This window comes from Trichechus manatus, unplaced genomic scaffold, assembly GCF_000243295.1.
Source record: "Trichechus manatus latirostris isolate Lorelei unplaced genomic scaffold, TriManLat1.0 scaffold00021, whole genome shotgun sequence".
Lineage (NCBI taxonomy): Eukaryota > Metazoa > Chordata > Mammalia > Sirenia > Trichechidae > Trichechus > Trichechus manatus.
Window position 1 is genome coordinate 22613347 of NW_004443957.1, and position 18617 is coordinate 22631963.

The following is an 18617-nucleotide window of genomic DNA, read 5'->3' on the forward strand; positions in this document are numbered from 1 at the left end:
TCTTCGATTTAGTCCCGATTATGAGTTATTTATTTAAAAGGCTCCAAACCCTGCTTAATAGCTGTAATTCTCCCTTTTTTGTGGTACATGTGCGCTCCCATACACCCTTGCCGGGTACTCTTTCTGATGGCAGTTCTCGCGCCGATTTACTTGCTGGCTCTGCCTTTTCTAATGCACGAACTTCTCATAATTTCTTTCATCAAAATGCACGTGGACTTCAAAAACAATTTTCTGCCTCCCTTACTGAAGCACAACATATTGTTCGCACCTGTCGTGACTGCCGACGCTTTTCTCCCACGTCCTTTGCTGCTGGCGTTAACCCATGTGGTCTAGTAGCCAATCAGTTGTGGCAAATGGATGTAACACACTATCCTCCCTTTGGGAAACTTAAATATCTCCATGTATCCATAGATACATATTCTGGGTTTCTTTATGCCACAGCCCTTTCTAGGGAACATTCTGCTCATGCCTGTCATCATTTCACCCAAGCCATTGCAACTATGGGATGTCCACAAGCTCTTAAAACTGATAATGGTCCTGCACATACTTCTGCTAAATTTCAACAATTTTGTGCCACTTAGAATATTCTTCATACCACTGGCATTCCTTATAACCCTCAAGGTCAAGCCATAATTAAACGTGCCCATCATACTCTCAAACAGCTCTTAAATAAACCAAAGGGGGGAGATGACGGGTCTAGAGTACGTGACCAGAATGAAAGACTTGCCAAAGCTCTCTTTACTTTTAACTTTTTATTGGTTGCCAAAGATGGTCGTACCCCTGCAGAATGACATTTTATCCCCCCTGACACCTGACCTCGCCCACAGGTCCTCTAGAAAGAGCCTCAAAATCCCTCTGTCTGGCAAGGACCTGTGGAATTATTAACCTGGGGGCGAGGGTATGCGGCTGTTTTGTCTCCCACAGGTCCACTTTGGATTCCCGCCCAATTAGCAAAACCATATCATGACCCAGCGACAGCCACCACCCTTCCGCTGGGAACCGCCGCCACCGCCCCTGCTGCGGCTGTCGGAGCTGCCATCTGATCCGACTCTAGAGCCACAGCTGACACCATCACCCCCTCCCCTGGGGAAGGAGAATGACCAACAAAACTCTGCAATACCGGTAACATGGGGAGGTCTGAAAGCCCTCTCCTCCGAAGCTGAGCATATCCTCTCAACTGCAGGTGCCCCACTTACACCTGAAAAGCTGTTTCTAGCTGTGGTTTCCCTCGTGATAATCAATCCTCAATAGTCATCCTATATTATCTTGTTAATCGGTAATTTGTTAATCAGTAAGTTCCCAATGAAAATTTGTTATGTGTAAACTCCTCTATATTTTCTGCTTCTCCTAGTTAGATGCTTCTGTATAGATAGATTGCTGAGTTAGATGATTCCTTTCCAACTGATAGTAAATTTGTGTAAATCAGTGTTTGTTTGATTGTTAAATGTGTTATGATGTATAAATTGCCCTTCTTAGTGATTCCCTTCCAAGTAATAGTAAAGCTGTGTAAATCATTGCTTGTTTGATTGTTAATGAATCTTTGAGCCTTTATAAATCTTCAACCCTTTAAGAATAATAATTTCAGTGGATGTTAAAAGTTAGTGTTTACCTGACAAAATGAGAGTCAGAGGAAACCCATGGGTCCAACAATCAGGATATTACTAGTGCAGAGGATTATATTATCCTCATAAGATCATCCTGTATTGTCTTACACACCTGAAAGGCACATTGAGTCCGCTCACTCCGGCTATGCAATTGATAAGAGCATCGCTCTTACTTAGTAACCTGGTGAAGAACCAGATGGTATCCAGTGGAAAACCAACACCGTGAGTTTAAAGAGCCTGCTACGGCTGCCATCTAGGAGACTTAAGCCCAGGCATTAAGTAATAACCTGGTGAAGAACCAGATGGTATCCGGTGGAAAACCAGCACCGTGAGTTTAAAGAGCTTGCCATAGCCGCCATCTAGGCGACTAAGTCCAGGTGTTACTCATAGCTATGCTACTTCTCCTCCTTAAACATATGAAGTGTGCCCCAGCTGTAGCTGGGCTCACAAGGACTCACTAAGATGCCAGGCCCTGAGGTGAGGAGACAATAGCTGAGATAATCTTGGATTTTATCTGGTACAGAAAATTTTACTTTATCCTAACGGGCATTTGTTGGACCAGTGAAAATCCTCTTGATTCTTATTCCATTAACTAAACAAAAGGGGGGAAACGTGGGGATATATGCCATTTAAACATGGCTGCACTATTGACAACTGCAGCCCCCACAGGCCTCTATGCTGTATACCACATGTTGGAGACTTGTCAGCGATAAAAAAGAGATTAGGCACGACTTGTTTTCCCATACCTATTGTCCTGTTACTGATTGGCTTGTTTACCTGAATTCCTTCTCCCTTGCCCGAAACTTGTTACTCACCCAAAGCCCATTGTTCTGTTATTTGCTTCACTGCTTGCTGTATTGACTATAAATAAACTCCTGGGACTGGAGCCGGGATTCGACTCCTCAGAGTGACCCTCCTGGCCCCACTTCTCTGTAAGAGTTGTGGAATCGGTTATTGTCTCCGCCGCCCCGACATTCGCCGCCGCTGCGACAGTCCTTGTGTGTCCAGCTCCAGCTGGGTCACATTCTTTATACTCGGCAGGGAATAATGGTTCCAATTTTAACTTCTAACTCAAGTTTAATCGGTCATTCTTCTATAGAATTTCACTTTTTTTGATCATCTTTGACCAGGAGTAATTGGAATTGCTTGGTTTCTAGTCTTTGTTATGTTCACAGACCCAGTGTGTCACTGCTAGCACTGGACTCTTGCTTCTAGACCCCTTTTTCATCTTTCTCCCCTCAACAGACCTGGTTATGTTTCCAGTCTCTGGCTTCCGTCACTGACAAGGATACTGCTGGTACACTAACTTGAACCTATTTATGACCATAGGCTATGGCTGTTTTTTTCTTATCGTTTTCCTTGTCGGTAGCTAACAGTATTGACTTGATCCAGAGCAGGGCTGACAAGTTGGACGGGGATGGGAAGTGGACAGAGAAACTGGGATGGGCAAGAGTTGAAAGTGGTTCAGAATGAAAGAGTGAATTAGGAGCTACAGAAGAATTCACTCATTCATTCACTCGTCAGGCATTTATGAGCACTTGGTGGCGCAGTGGTTAAGCATTTGGCTGCTAACCAAAAGGTCGGCAGTGAATCCACCATCCACTCTTTGGAAACCCTGTGGGGCAGTTCTTCTCTGTCCTAAGGGTCTTTATGAGTTAGAATCGACTTGACGGTAACAGGTTTGGTTTGGTTTGGTACTAAAATATTAATATGGCGTAGTCTTCAAGGAGCTCAGTGTCTAGTGAGAAAGACAACGTGTAAGCCTGTATAATACAGGGATAAGCGCTCTGAGAATGCATGTTAGAATTACTGATATATTGTTAGTATCAGGGAGAGCTTCACTGAGATTTGAGCCAGGTCTTAGTGAATGAAGAGGCTTTCTCCAGGGAGAGAAAGGGCAGATGTCATTGCTTGCAGAGTTGAAGAGATGTGATGAGAATGTGTTCAGGGAAGTGCAACTTTAAGTGTGGTTGCAGCATTTCTTGTTGGGAGGAAGTAGTGGGAAGTGAGGCAAGAGGAGGTAAGTTGGTAAGTTGGGGCTAGGTTGCGAAGAAACTTGAATCCGTTCCAGAGATTTGGTCAACAAATGTTTGTGTTTAGGGGTGGGAAATGGGGAGGCATGTGTGGCATGATCAGACTTGAATTTTAGGAAAATAATTTGCAGCAGTGTGGGAATGGGTGAGGAGATAGTGGTTGGGATATGTACTGGAGACAGTTGCAGGACCTTGTGTGATTAGGCCCCTGCCTACTTTTCTGTCTTATGCCCCATCTTATGCTTACCATATGGTTGTCATCTTGGTCTTTTCCCAGTTCCTAAGAATATGCCAACCATTGTCTTACCTCAGGGCCTTTGTGCATACTGTCTCCTGTACTTGAAATCTCGTTTATATATTCTTAGAGAACTCTTTCCTGATTACCTTTTCTAAGGTAAATTCCCCTTTGTGGGGATATGTGCCATTGAAATATGGATGCAAACTTCAGCCCCTCAAGGGCCCATATGCTGCAAACAATGTCTTGAGACTTGTCAGGGATGAGAAAGAGATTAGGCACGACCTGTTTCCCCAAAACCTACTGTTCCTTTACTAATTGACTTGTTTACCTGAAACCTGTTCTCCCTTGCCCGAAACTTATTGTTATTCACCCAAAGCCCATTGTTCTGTGTTTGCTTCACTATTTGCTGTATTGACTATAAATAAACTCCTGGGACTGAAACCTGGGTCGTCTCCTCGGAGTGACCCTCCTTGGCCCCACTTCTCTGTAAGAGTTATGCAGTTGGCTACCATCGCCGTTCCAACACCCCTTGTTATTCTCTGGTGAGGCACCCTGCTTATTTTTGTCGTTATGTTTGTTTGTTTTGTTTATTTGTCTTTAAAATTTTCTCTCCCCTACTAAAAATAAGTTCCATGACAGAGGGACATCTTGTCTGCTTAGCTTATTTTATAATGATCTATGTGGGACAAAGAACTAATTTGGCTTTTTGTCTCTGTTTTCTGGAAATAGCCTGAGCAATTAAGGAGCTCTTTGTCTTTCCAAAATAGCCAGGCAAGTAGGGGCTACACAGGCCCCACACCTTCAGGAAGGGAAGGGTCATGATGCATATTCAGTATTGGATTAATACATTAAGGTACAAGTCATGTATATTCATTGAGGTCCTAATGACGAGGGAACTCTGGACTTCAGAGCTCTCTTTGGGGTTTCCGGGCTTGGGGAGAACATTCACAGGAGAGGGAGTGGCACGCTCCCAGGGACAATGGAAGTCTCACGCTAAGACTTCTCCCAGACCTTGCCTGATGTGTCTGTATGCTTGTATCCTTTCCGTTTATAATAAATGGGTAACTATAAGCATACCTAATAATTTCCGTGAGTTCTGTGAGTCATTCTAACGAATTATCAAATCCACCAGGGGCAGTGAGAGCCAGCAGAGAGCCTAGCATTTGTGTATTTGGCAGAGGCTGGAAGAACAGAGTCCTAACTTGTGAAGACCCAACTCTGGGTGGTTAGGGACAGAGAGAGAAAGAGTGCCAAGTGGATGGCTAGTGTCAGAATGATGAAATGGGCATATGAGTTCTCTTCACATTTTGGAAATTAGCGTTATGTTGGCTGTTACTTACCCAGTCTGGCTCCTGCCTTCTTTTTTTCCAAGCTACTCCTTCCACATATAGAACCATCAAATAGTTTTAAGTAGGGAAGTCATTTTTATATTCAATACATTTTATTTAGACCCCGTTGTGAAACCCTGGTGGTGTAGTGGTTAAGAGTTTGACTGCTAACCAAAAGATTGGCAATTCGAATCCACTAGGCACTCCTTGGAAACCCTATGGGGCAGTTCCACTCTGTCCTATGTGGTCACCAGGAGTTGGAATCGACTCGACGGCGGTGTGTTTGGTTTGGTGTACTATACTGTGCAAGGTACTTTTTACTTCCATTGCTTCATTCAAGTCCCTCAAAAGCCCTCTAAACTCACTGCCATTGCGTCAGTTCCAATTCATAGTGACCCCATAGGGTTTCCAAGGCTGTAAATCTCTGTGGAAGCAGACTGCCAGATTGGGAGAGGGTATTTGTAATTCATATATCTAACAATAGACTTGTGTCCAAACCAAAAGACCAAACTCATTGCCTTTGAGTTGATTCTGACTCATAGAGACCCTATAGGACAGAGTAGAACTGCCCCATAGGGTTTCCAAGGAGCACCCGGTGGATTTGAACTGCCGACCTTTTGGTTAGTAGCCATAGCTCTTAACCACTACACCACCAGGGTTTCCAAAAGCGCTCTGGGATGGGTTAATATCTCTACTTTACAAATAAGGAAACTAGGGCTCAAAAAAATGTATGTGATTTGCCCAGTGTCTCACTTAGTTAGTGAGTGACAGGGTATGTGGGGAAAATGAAGATTTATGATTAATTGGTTTTGAGGTGTAGGCAGGATAAAATATAGCAGTCCTGCAGTTAGTGGAAAATGATGATCTGATGCTTGAGAGAGAAGTCAGGGCTAAAGACATAGTTTTGGAAATCATTCCTGAAAAGGTAATTGATAAAGCTGAAGGAGAGGACAGATCATTATAACCAAACCAAACCAAACCCACTGCCTTGAAGTTGATCCCGACTCCCAGGGACCCTATAGGATGGAGTAGAACTGCCCCATAGGATTTCCAAGACTATAAATATTTACGGGAGCAGACTGTCACATCTTTCTCCCTTTGAGCGGCTAGTAGGTTCGAACTGCTGACATTATGGTTTGCAGCTGAGCGCTTTAACCACTGCACCACGAGGATGCCTCCGATCATTACAAGAGAGACTACAAATGAAGAAAAAAAGAAAAACAATGAGAGAAGCCTATAATCTTGGGAATGCTTAGAAAATGGAAATCATTTTGTAACATGCTAATATTTATATAGCTGAAAGAAGGATAGGTTATAATGTATTTTAATGTTTCTTTTAGCTTTTAAAAATGTCCAACAAAGAGTCTTGTGGGAAAAAGGAGAAGTCTCGGAGAAAAGGCACCACCTCATCACCTAACTTTGAGGAAGAAGTAAGAATTTTGATTTACTGACCTAAAGATTCGTTTTTTTACAGTTGATTTTTTTATAATAATAATTGAAAAAAACCCTCAGTTTTTAAACAACACATAAATACTTTGTTTTGCCCATCTGGCCTAGAAAAAATCAGTTGTTTCCCCATTCTTTACTTGCATTATTTTATTTATTCTCTCACAACTCTATGAGGTAGGTACTATTATCCCACTTTCGTAGACAAAGGCTTAGAGAGTTAAATAATTTGCCTAGGCTTTCCCAGCTTCAATTCTAAGCCCCCAAATTCTCCCATTCATAGAAATAACTCATCATTAGACCATTTTCCACCTTATCTCAGTGTTCACCTCCCCTTGCCCCAGCTGATGGATAGGATTGTGCTTTCATTGATCAGAATGGCTATCCCTATGGGAGGGAAGTTAGGAGTAGGGAAGGCACGTTCACCATGTTCCTTTCTCTGTCGCTTTCAGCAAACAGACTTAAGAAGTGTTTCAGTAGAGGAGATTTAGGATATTTCATTAATTGAGCTCGATTTTGTGTCCAGGTAGCAAGGCTGCAATGCAATTGATGTAACATAACCTAATAAACAGAAAACTCTGTAATCAGTTATATTAGAAACCTTCTGAATAGTCTGCATAGTTCATCATCAGAATTAGACAGTGTTCATGCTATATTACCGTCCAAGATGAGATACTAACTCTAAAAATGTGAATACTCACTAGTGATTTCTGTGTTAGGGGGTTAGTTCATAAAGCTTTTTTGTGGCATAGATAAAGTATTCCAGAGATCATTAGACTTTTTGGCCTTTATTTCTTGCTTACTTACTAACCTTCTGATTACTAATTTCGCCTCCCAGGCATAGTTATAGTGATAATTGGAAAGGGAACCCTGCAGCGTGGCCACCCAGTGCTCTGGTATCCTTCATTTGTATCCCTCATTTGACACTAATAATTGATGTGCTCTTTGCAGTTCTCCCATTCTTTCCTAAACCTACTCTAATCAGACCTTTTCTTTCTGTCCACTCCACTATATATAATTCTTATCAAGGTCAGCAATGATTTCCATATTGCTAAATCCAGTCGTTAATTCTCAGACCTCATCTGACTTGACCTGTCAGCAGTATTTGACATAGCAGATTACTCCTCTTTGAAACATTTTCTTCATTTACCTTTTCTCTTAGTTATTAAGTGCTGCTATAACAGAAATACCACAAGTAGATGACTTTAACAAGAGAAATTTATTATCTCACAGTCTAGTAGGCTACAAGTCCAAATTTAAGCTGCAGGGGAAGGCTTTCTCTCTCTGTCAGCTCTGGAGGAAGGTCTTTGTCATCAATCTTCCCCTGGTTGAGGAGTTTCTCAGGCATAGCTACCCCACATCCAAAGGACATGCTCTGTTCCCGGTGCTGCTTTCTTGGTGGTATGAGGTCCCCAACTTCTGCTCGCTTCCCTTTCCTTTAATCTCTTGTAAGATAAAAGGTGGTAGAGGCCACACCCCAGGCAAACTCCCTTTACATTGGATCAGGGATGTGACCTGAGCAAGGGTGTTACATCCCACCCTAATCCTCTTCCTCTTTAATATAATCTAATCTTATCTCATTAACCACAGGCAGAGATTAGGATTTACAACACATAGGCAGAATTATATCAATCACAAAATGGAAGACAGCCACGCAGTACTGGGAATCATGGCCTAACCAAGTTGACACATATTTCTGAGGGACACAGTTCAATCCATGACACATTTTAAGATACCATATTCTCCTGATTTTCCTCCTGCCTTACTGGCAATTCCTTCTCAGTGTCTTTAGTTGGTTTTTCCTCATCTTCTTTAACCTTTCAAGTGTCCAGGCACATTTCTGACTCGGGCTTTGCCCTTGCTGTTGTTCTCTTTGAAATGAAAACTCTTTTCCTCTCTAGATACTTGTATGGTTTGTTTTTTCACTTCATTTAGGTCCTGTAAAATGGTGGGAGTAGTACTGTAAGAACCTAATTTCAGGGGGGATATGTGAATCAAGATCAGCCTAAGGCTGATCCCTGTGAGGTGGAAGTCAGACATAACTCCTCCACTCTCCAGACTTTTTACCAATTCTGACACCAGCCGTCCCTCCCACAACACTTTCTTCTCTGGGTTTAATAAGCTGTTGCAGTGGCCACACAGAACTCACAGACCATACTTATAGTTAAGTGGTTTATTAAGGAAGCAACAGGGTACAACTCGGGATCAACAGGCTACAGCTCAGGATCAGGATCAGGAAACATTTAGGCAAAATCTGGAAGGCTCCCCCAAAGTGGAGAGCACACCTCTCCCTTCTTCAGTGCAGGACAGCTCTTTCAGCTTCTCTTGGCTGTGCAGGCCTCCTCTTGGCCCCTGAGGACAGGCTCCTCTCTGCCCCCTCAGGACAGGTTCCTCTTGGTCCTGTCATCTGTCACCACCAACTCTGTTGCAGGGCCCCTTCCAGGCCTGTTGCCACTGGCTCTGGTGCTAGGCCCTTTCTGGGCCTCTTGCTGTCTTCAGTGTTACTGTCCTTGACCCATGTTACAGTTCTTTTAGGAGGTTCCTTGTCTCCTCACTCTTCCTTCTGCTTCTGTGCTGTGGCTTCTTTTCCTGCTTCTTTTTGTCTGCAAAACCTTTCTGGCAACTCCTTGTCAATTTCAAGGCAGGCCCCTCCCAGCAGGGCCACAAACTGACCATTTCTGTCTTGGTAGGCCACAGACACTGCATTTTCATAGTAGGCTATAGTCACCTCATTTGCATAATCTGTTGACCAATCCCTGCAAGGTGCATACCAGTCACAGGGTAGGGTACAGCCCAGGCCTAGACAGAAAGTATAAAAACCAAGTCTTTTACAGCTTTCCCAGGAAGTGTCACTCAATCTGGACAAAAATAACAAACCCTCTAAAGTAGAAAACTGGGACAAAGGTAACTCCTCAGGTCTTAGAGGGAAAATCTCTCAAGCTGTTTTTCCAAAGGACCAAGGCAAAAGGCCACATAAATGAACTCATTTCACCACAGGTCTCCATTTATGTGTCAACTTGTCAGTGAGGACTTTTATATTTATAGTTACAACTCCTACTGCCCCCAATTTCCAGCACTTCCTGTTCATTTTCTCTGCTTCAATTTTTTCTATAGCATCATCTGACATACTAAATGTATTACTGTATTTTTGCACAGATAATACACCTTCTACATTTGTTTGCCAGCTATGCGCTCCCCTCTGTGAGATATTTTCATAAGCACCGCTATGCCAATTTATTTCACATGTTGCTGTTAAAAAAAAAAAAAAATTAGCATAGCATGCCTTACGAAAATACCTCTGGGGAGAGGGCGTCGCTGGCAAACAAGCATAGAAGGCCCGCACTATTTGTGTAAATATACTGTACTTGTTTATTTATAAATTCCTGCGCTAGACTTTAACCTCCATGAGGGTGGGGACTTTTATTGTTTTTTTCATTATATTCTGTCCCCACTGCCTAGAATGTTTTTAGTACGGGATAGACACTTAAAATGTTTGTTGAATGAATGGTTAGTTTGAGTAGACCACCCTATTGTTGTGTGACATTGAGCTGATTCCAACTCATAGTGACCCTATATGACAGTAGAACTGCGCCTTAGTGTTTCCTAGGCTGTAATCTTTATGGGTGCAGATCGCCAAGTCTGTTCTCCTGCAGAGCCGCTGGGTGAGTCTGAACTGCCAATTTTCGTTTAGCCCCTGAGCACTTAACCGTTGTACCACCAGGGCTCCTAAACTGCCTTGGACTTACTGAATTGAGAATTCACTAAAAAATAACAGGATATATGGTTTTGCTTTTGTATTACGGCTGCTGTAACAAAGTACCACAAATTGGGTGGCTTAAGGCAACATACATTTATTGTCTCACAGCTCTGGAGGTTAGTAGTCTGAATTCAGGATATTGATAGAACCATTTCTCTGTGTGCTCTAGGTGAAGATCCTTTCTTGCTTTTCCAGCTTCTGGTAGCCCTAGGTGTAACGTGAAGTGTAGATACATCTTCACATGGCCAACTTTCCTCTGTTCCCTGTGTCTGTTCTCCTCTTTTATAGGACAACACTCCAGTTGGATTTGGACCCACCCTATTCCAGTATCCAAAAACCCATTGAGTAGATTCTGACTCCTAGCTATTCTAGAGGACAGAGTAGAACTGCCCCATGGGGTTTCCAAGGCTGTAATCTTTACAGAGGTAGATTGCCACATCTTTCTCCCGTGGAGTGGCTGGTGGGTTTGAACTGCCAACCTTTTGGTTAGCAGCTGGGTGCCTAACCACTGTGCTACCAGTTAAATTCCTCATGTAAATTTAACTGATAACATCTTCATAGATTTCATTTCTAAACGAGATCATTTTCACAGGTACCAGGGGTTAAGAATTCAGCAAACTTTTTTGGGGGACATAATTCAATTTATAACAGCTTTGTTGAAGACTGAATCCCACCATGACAATGCTACATCACAGTGCTCTTATCTGAGTTGTTAGCTGGCCTCCTCTGTAACACCTGTTTCCACGTCATCTCTAGATTCAAGAGCATCTAGGTCTCCTAATTTCTAGTTGAGTCTCCCTTCCTCATGCCAAAGTTTGTGTGTCTTTAGAATTGTTCCCCTCTGAAGTTTATTATTGAATATAGAAGGAATGTTGATTTATAATGATAATGATGAAATAATGTTATTTTATACTATGCTTTTCTTGTTTGTTTTTTCCCAAATGACATTCTTAGGATAAGAAAGAGAAAAAAACTTCAAGTTCTGCTAATTCAGCTTACTCTATAAGATCAGTTTCTTCAGAGAAGAGAAAACTGGTGAGTGTTTAGATACCATAACTAATTCTAAAAATGGTTTGTATTAAAGTTTTAATATGCAGTGAAGGGCTTTATAATATAAATTTCCTCCCAGTACTTTTCCATTAATTGTTTCCTTGTGTTATTTGTACTTACTTTTTAATAGCCAGTAGAAAGAAAACCAATGTTTGATTTTTTTTCCTATACTTATAAAAAGCATTTATCAAGTTCTTTCTTTCATGTTCTAATAGACTCTGCCATGTGGGAGGAGACAACAATGGATATAAATGGAGACATTTTTAAATTTTATATAGCTGTATTTGATTCTTTATAATCTCCTTTCGAGGTAGCCAAGACAGATATATTGTTTACATTTTTAGATTTGGAAATTGAGACCCAGGAAATTAAGTGACTTTTCCAAGGACACAAAATTGCATACAGCAACAGAGCCAAGTCCAGAGTTCTTTCCATTCTCATACAAATAATTGGAAACAGTAGCAACAGATAAACACATTAACTAGTACCCTGGTGAATGGTGAAGTACTTGCCACATTCAAACTGAAGTGTATATTCAGGATAGCTACCTAGCATTTTTACAAACTTACTTTTGTTTGTTTTCATGTAAACTGTTTCCACTTTCTTGTTGCTGTGTTAAACCAGACCAAACCTGTTGTTGGGGAGTCTATTCCAACTCGTAGTGACCCTATACGTTGGAATAGAACTGTCCCATAAGGTTTCCAAGGCTATAAATCTTTAGGGAAGCAGACTGCAACATCTTTCTCCTGCCGAGCAGCTGGTGGGTTTGAACTGCCAACCTTTCAGTTAGCAGCCTACCACTGAACCACCAGGGCTCATTGTTGCTGTATTAACCTCCTTAAAACGTTGATTTTATTATATCTTTTCTGTAAAACCTTCACTCACTTTTTAGTTTGTCATTCAGGACCCTCTTAAATTTGGTCATACCTTAACTTTCCTTTTTTTTAATTTCTTCTTCTTTGAAAGAGTTCCTCTGTGTCTAGCTAGGCTGGTTTATTTTCTCTCTGCTGAATTTATACCAGTCGTCTCCAGCTTCTTAGAATGCCTTTCTCTTTTACCCATCTTTCAATCATTGACATGTATTTTGCCCACCTTTTTTTCCCTGGGAACCTTCCATCTTTTGGTGTTTGATATTTTTGAACTCCTTTAGCACTTACTGTCTTTTCTTCCTCTTTGACACTTAGTCATATCCTTATGATAGGATGATTATTTGTACATAAACTTTTCCTTTTCCCTTCCTTATCCTTTTACCTTACTATAAGCTCTTTAGGACAGGGACTGTATCTTATTTCTGTCATCTTTCTTGAGCCTAGTCCTGTATCCCCAGAGTATACAGAGAGACAAGATGTAGAGTAGAGAGAGTCAGGCAGATCTAGTTTCAAATTATGGTACTGCTACTGACTAACTCTGTGACATTGAGCAAGATACTTAGCTCTGTTTGAGCCTTAGGTGCTTTATATATCTGCAAAATACAGATATAAAAAATATCTGTCTCACAAGATTATTGGGAGGATTAAGTAAATTATGTTGAGCCTATTTGCTAACACATAAGTACGGGAAAAAATATGGTCTCCAAATCTCCTTACCTGCACCCACAGTACCAGTGTACAATCTGTATTATAAATGATACATTTTTTCTTTCAGAAATCAGATCATACAGATATTCTATACTGTAATACAAAAAGAAGACAAGAACTCAAAAGGTAAATTTCCCTTTTCCTCAGTATCTTTTGATTTTATGGCTTAGAATTTGAGACGAAGTATTTAGATTTGGAAAATCCTTTATTTACTAAGGTTAGTACTGTTTTGTATGCAGATACTCTAGCTATAATGTTGATTATGATTATTTAATTTTCTAATATTGCTATAAATTTAAGAAAAAGTATTAAGTAAAAGTGTATCAAAACTTTTTATGCTGTATAAATGACATTTTCAAATAAAATGTAGATTTTTATTTGACTTTGGCACATCATTAGAAGATATATAATGTCATTACATATGCTGATGGGAGAGTTATGGAACTAATTTAGAAATTTTGGATAAATTATGTTTCCCCAGTACCTGTAACAAGAATATGTAGCTCATTGAATTGCTAGAGTTCTAAAACTGTGTTAATCAACCAGGAGGTGGCTACAACTAGAGAACTTGAGAAATAATGAAAATTATTTTTCTTTGATTTCTGCATATTTTACATAAAATTTCAGAGAACTGTGTGATGAAGGAATTCCTTGCCACTAATGAGGGTAAATTAGATTCCTAAAAAGTATAATGCTGGACAACAGTATAGTTGGAAAGATCAAGGTTTCTTTGAAAATAGGGATTATGGGAAGACAGTTAAAATGGCATTAAATCTATAAATAAAAGTTCTGCTTTCCAAACAAGCCAAATTATTGTCTGTTAAAAAACCAAAACCAAAAAAAAAATCATCTTGCCTCTAAATTTTCTTCAGTTTTGATTCTGAATCATCTCCTGTTTTTTGTTTTTTTTTTTAAATTATTGTTGTTGTTGCAGGATTCATTGCTTTTACATCATTATCTGTTGAAGTAGATTCTGTGACAAGTTTCGTGTTATGTTGATTTAACGCATTATAAATATTTCAAACCAGATTTTTAATGCCTTTTGCCCTGGTATCTTTTTTTTTAAGTTCCAAAACGTTGCTTGGCTTTTCACTGGTTACCTTTTGTTTAAGAGCACATTTTCTATCCTTTGATCTTCCATTCATATGGAAGAGGGTGATGTGTAAACAGACTTCTGGTCTATTTACAATTCCCTGAGACTTGCCCACATAGTCTTGGGGAGGAAGAAGAAATAATGTTGAATTCTTTTGAGAGTAGGATTTAAGTTATTCAAGGATGCACTGAAGTTCAACTTGGCTTCAGTATTCAAAACCTGCTTCTGAAAATTTAGAAAGCATTTCTTCAAACAGTGTACAGTTTCCGTTTGGGATTTTTTCAGTAATAGTGCACCATCACCATTGATCAAATCTTTAAGACCAGGAGTTGAAGAGAAAATACATTTTTTCTTCAGTGACTATTAGAGAGATGATAGTGTTGCCATCAGCACTGCCCAGTATTGTCAGAATTAGCCAAACAATGCCTTTTTCTTCTATTGATCTAAGTTGTAGGTCAGTGTCTAATTTAGTACCCTAAATATGGGTTATGATGACCGATACAGCAATCTAGCAGCTGATATGTTAAGAAATTATTGTTCCTACACTGTCATATTTTAAAATGTTCGTTACTAAATTGTTGAATAACCTAATGATAATGAAATTTTTAATTAAATTTTACATTTATTGTTATATTCCAGGAATTTGATCTAGGATGGTGATCTTCAGCTTCAGCTGAATATTGATTTTAACACTAAGTCATTCATAAAAATGAACTGTTTGCTGTATGTCTAACTTAATATCTAAAACTGCAGAATTTAATATTTTCAGAAGCAAATATAAAGCTGCATTATCTTAATACAGCATTTGGGAAAACTAGTTCATAATCCATAGCTGTTAAATTGATTCTGACTCATAGTGACCCTATAGGACAGAGTGGAACTGCCCACATAGGGTTTCTAAGGCTGTACACACATACCTTGTTTTACTGCGCTTCACAGATACTGTGTTTTTTACAAATTGAATGTTTGTGGCAACCCTGCATCAAGCAAGTCTATTAGAGCCATTTTTCCAACAGCATGTGCTCACTTCATGGCTCTGTCACATTTTGGTAATTCTAGCAGTATTTCAAACTTTTTCATTGTTATATCTGTTATGGTGATCTGTGATCAGTGATCTTTAATGTTACTATTGTAATTGTTTTGAGGTGCCACTAACTACGCCCATATAAGATGGTGAACCTAATAAATGTTGTGTGTATTCTGATGCTCCACTGACTGACCCTTCCCCGTCTCTCTGCCTCTACTTAGGCCTCCGTATTCCCTGAGACATGACAATATTGAAATTAGACCAGTTCATAACCCTACAATGGCCTGTAAGTGTTCAAGTGAAAGGAAACATCGCATGTCTCTCATTTTAAATCAAAAGCTAGAAATGGTTAAGCTTAGTGAAGAAGTAATCTTGAAAGCCAAGACACCCTGAAAGCTAGACCTCTTGCGCCAAACAGCCGAATTGTGAATGCGAAGGAAAATTTCTTGAAGGAAATTAAAAGGGAACACATGAATGATAAGTGAAACAGCCTTATTGCTGATATGGAGAAAGTTTTAGTGGTCTGTATAGAAGATCAAACCAGCCACCACAGTCCCTTAAGCCAAAGCCTAATCCAGAGCAAGGTCCTAACTCTCTTCAATTCTGTGATGGTTGAGAGAGGTGAAGTAGCTCCAGAAGAAAAGGTTGAAGCTAGCAGAGGTTGGTTCATGAAGTTTAAGCCATCTCCATAACATCAAAGTGAAAGGTGAAGCAGCAAGTGCTAATGTAGAAGCTGCACCAAGTTATCCGGAAGGTCTAGCTGAGATAATTGATGAAGGTGACTACACTAAACAACACATTTTCAATGTAGAGGAAACATCCTTATACTGGAAGAATATACCATCTAAGACTTTCATAGCTAGAGAGGAGAAGTCAATGCCTGCCTTCAAAGGACAGGGTGACTCCCTTGTTAAGGGCTAATGCAGCAGGTGACTTAAGTTGAAGCCAATGCTCATTTACCATTCTGAAAACCCCTAGGGCCCTTAAGAATTACGCCAAATCTGCTCTGCCTGTGCTCTATAAATGTAACAAGAGAGCCTGGATGACACCACATCTGTGTACAACCTGGTGTACTGAATATTTTAAGCCCTCTGTTGAGTCCTAATGCTCAGAAAAAAAGATTCTTTTCAAAATATTATTGCTCATTGACAATGCACCTGGTCACCCAAGAGCTCTGATGGAGATGTACAAGATTAATGTTGTTTTTGTGCCTACTAACACAACAGCTATTCTATAATTTTGACTTTCAAGTCTCATTTTTTAAGAAAGACATTTCATAAGGCTTTAGCTGCCATAGACAGTGATTCCTTTGATGGATCTGGGCAAAGTTAACTGAAAACCTTCTGGAAAGGATTCCCCATTCTAGACGCCATTAAGAACATTTGTGATTTATGGGAAGAGGTCAAAAGGAGTTTGGAAGAAGTTGATTCCAACCCTCATGGATGGCTTTGAGGGGTTCAAGACTTCAGTGGAGGAAGTAACTGCTGATGTGGTGGAAGTAGCAAGAGAACTAGAATTAGAAGTGGAGCCTGACGATGTGACTGAATTGCTGCAATCTCATGATAAAACTTTTAACAGATAAGGAGTTGCTTCTTATGGATGAGCAAAGAGTGGTTTCTGGATGTGGAATCTACTCTTGGTGGAGATGCTGTGAACATTGTTGAAATGATGACAAAGGATTTAGAATATTACATAAACTTAGCTGATAATGCAGGGGCAGAGTTTGAGGATTGACTCCAATTTTGAAAGAAGTTCTACTGTGGGTAAAATGCTGTAAAACAGCATTACATGCTACAGAGAAATCTTTCATGTAAGAGTCAATTGATGCAACAAGCTTCATTGTTGTCTTATTTTAAGAAGTTGCCACAGCCACCCCAACCATTAACAACTACCACCCTGATCACCATCAACATGAAGGCAACCCTCTACCAGCAAAAAGGTTATGACTTGCTGAAAGCTCAGATGATGGTTAGCACTTTTTAGCAATGAAGTATTTTTTAATTAAAGTATGTACATTGTTTTTTGCACACTTAGTAGACTACAGTATGGTGTAAACAACTTTTATATGCACTGGGAAACCAAAAAGTTTGTGTGACTCACTTTTTTGATATTCGCTTTATTGTGGTGGTCTGAAACCGAACCCAGAATGTCTCTGAGGTTTGCCTGGAAATCTTTATGGAAGCAGACTGCCACATCTTTCTCTCACGGAGCAGCTGTGGGCTCGAACTGCAGACCTTTTGGTTAGCAGTCAAAGTGCTCAACCACTGCGCCACCATGGCTCCTAAACTAGTTCATAAGGGGTAGTTTTGAGATTTAATTTGTTGGTCTTTAAAAGGTCCTATAATGTGATTTTTCATTAATTATGACCATATAGGCTATGGTGCATAGATAGCATAATATACAGCACAAGGCTATTGTGAAGAACAAATAAATAGAAATATGATAATGCTCGGAGAATTATAATATCCTTTTAAAATTTAAAGTTTTGTTGTATTGTTCCTTATTAACAGATAAATAAAGGTAGGTGTTCTTTTTGTAAGGAGATAGCAAAGAAAATAGAAGATAACTCAGGTGAAACTCCTACAAAAATTCTGAGTTGTTTGTAGTTTGTTCTTCCATAATTGATTATTTGAGAAATTATGTATTTACTCTCTTTCTCCCCTACTGGACCATAAGCTAATTTGGGGCTAAGGACTATATCTGCCTCTCCAGTGCCTAGCAGAGTGATGGGCATTTAGAGGATACCTGTGGATTTAGTGATGTAAATGAATGGATTGTGTTTGAAAATTTTTTTTTCTTTCTGACTACAAAGCAATATCTACTTTTATTAAACAGGAAAATATTATCACCTCCTCTTGTTGTTAGTTGTTGTTATGTGTTGTCAAGTCAGTTGCGACTCATAGCAACCTTATGTACAACAGAACAAAACGCTGCCCCTCCTGCATCCGCACCATTGTTATGCTTTAGCCCATTGTTGCTGCCACTGTGTCAGTCCATCTTGTTGAGGGTCTTCCTCTTTTTTGCTGACTCTCTACCAAGCATGATGTCCTTCTCCAGGGACTGGTCCCTCCTGATAACAAGTTCAAAGTATGTTAGACGAAACTTTGCTGTCCTTCTAAGGAGGATTCTGGCTATACTTCTTCCAAGACAAATTCGTTCATTCTGGCAGTCCGTGGTATATTCAATATTCTTCGCTAACACCATAGTTCAAAGGCATCAATTCTTCTTTGGTCTTCTTTATTCATTGTCCAGCTTTCGCATGCATATAAGGCATATCATGGCTTGGGTCAGGTGCACCTTCATCCTTAAAGAGACATTTTTTTTTTTTTGTATTTTTATTTTTTTATTGCACTTCAGATGAAGGCTTACAGAACAAACAGTATCTCATGAAACAGAAGTACACATATTGTTTTATGACATTGGTTAACAACCCCACAACATGTCAACCCTCTAACTTCTCAACC

At 40.0% G+C, this 18617-nt stretch overlaps 1 protein-coding gene across 4 annotated transcripts in view; it reads left to right on the forward strand.

The window, feature by feature from the left end:
* Positions 1-18617, forward strand: part of SWT1 (SWT1 RNA endoribonuclease homolog) — a 126405-nt gene that overhangs the window by 3379 nt on the left and 104409 nt on the right. For 2 of the 4 annotated variants that reach the window (XM_004372915.2, XM_023728129.1), the window contains exons 2-4: positions 6544-6633; positions 11361-11441; positions 13101-13159. In XM_004372915.2, coding sequence (XP_004372972.1) covers positions 6553-6633; positions 11361-11441; positions 13101-13159 — 221 coding nt within the window. In that variant the 5' untranslated portion in view covers positions 6544-6552. Of the gene's footprint in view, positions 1-926; positions 1123-6543; positions 6634-11360; positions 11442-13100; positions 13160-18617 lie in introns of those variants that run through there. The other 2 variants (XM_023728127.1, XM_023728128.1) reach the window with 2 other exon arrangements.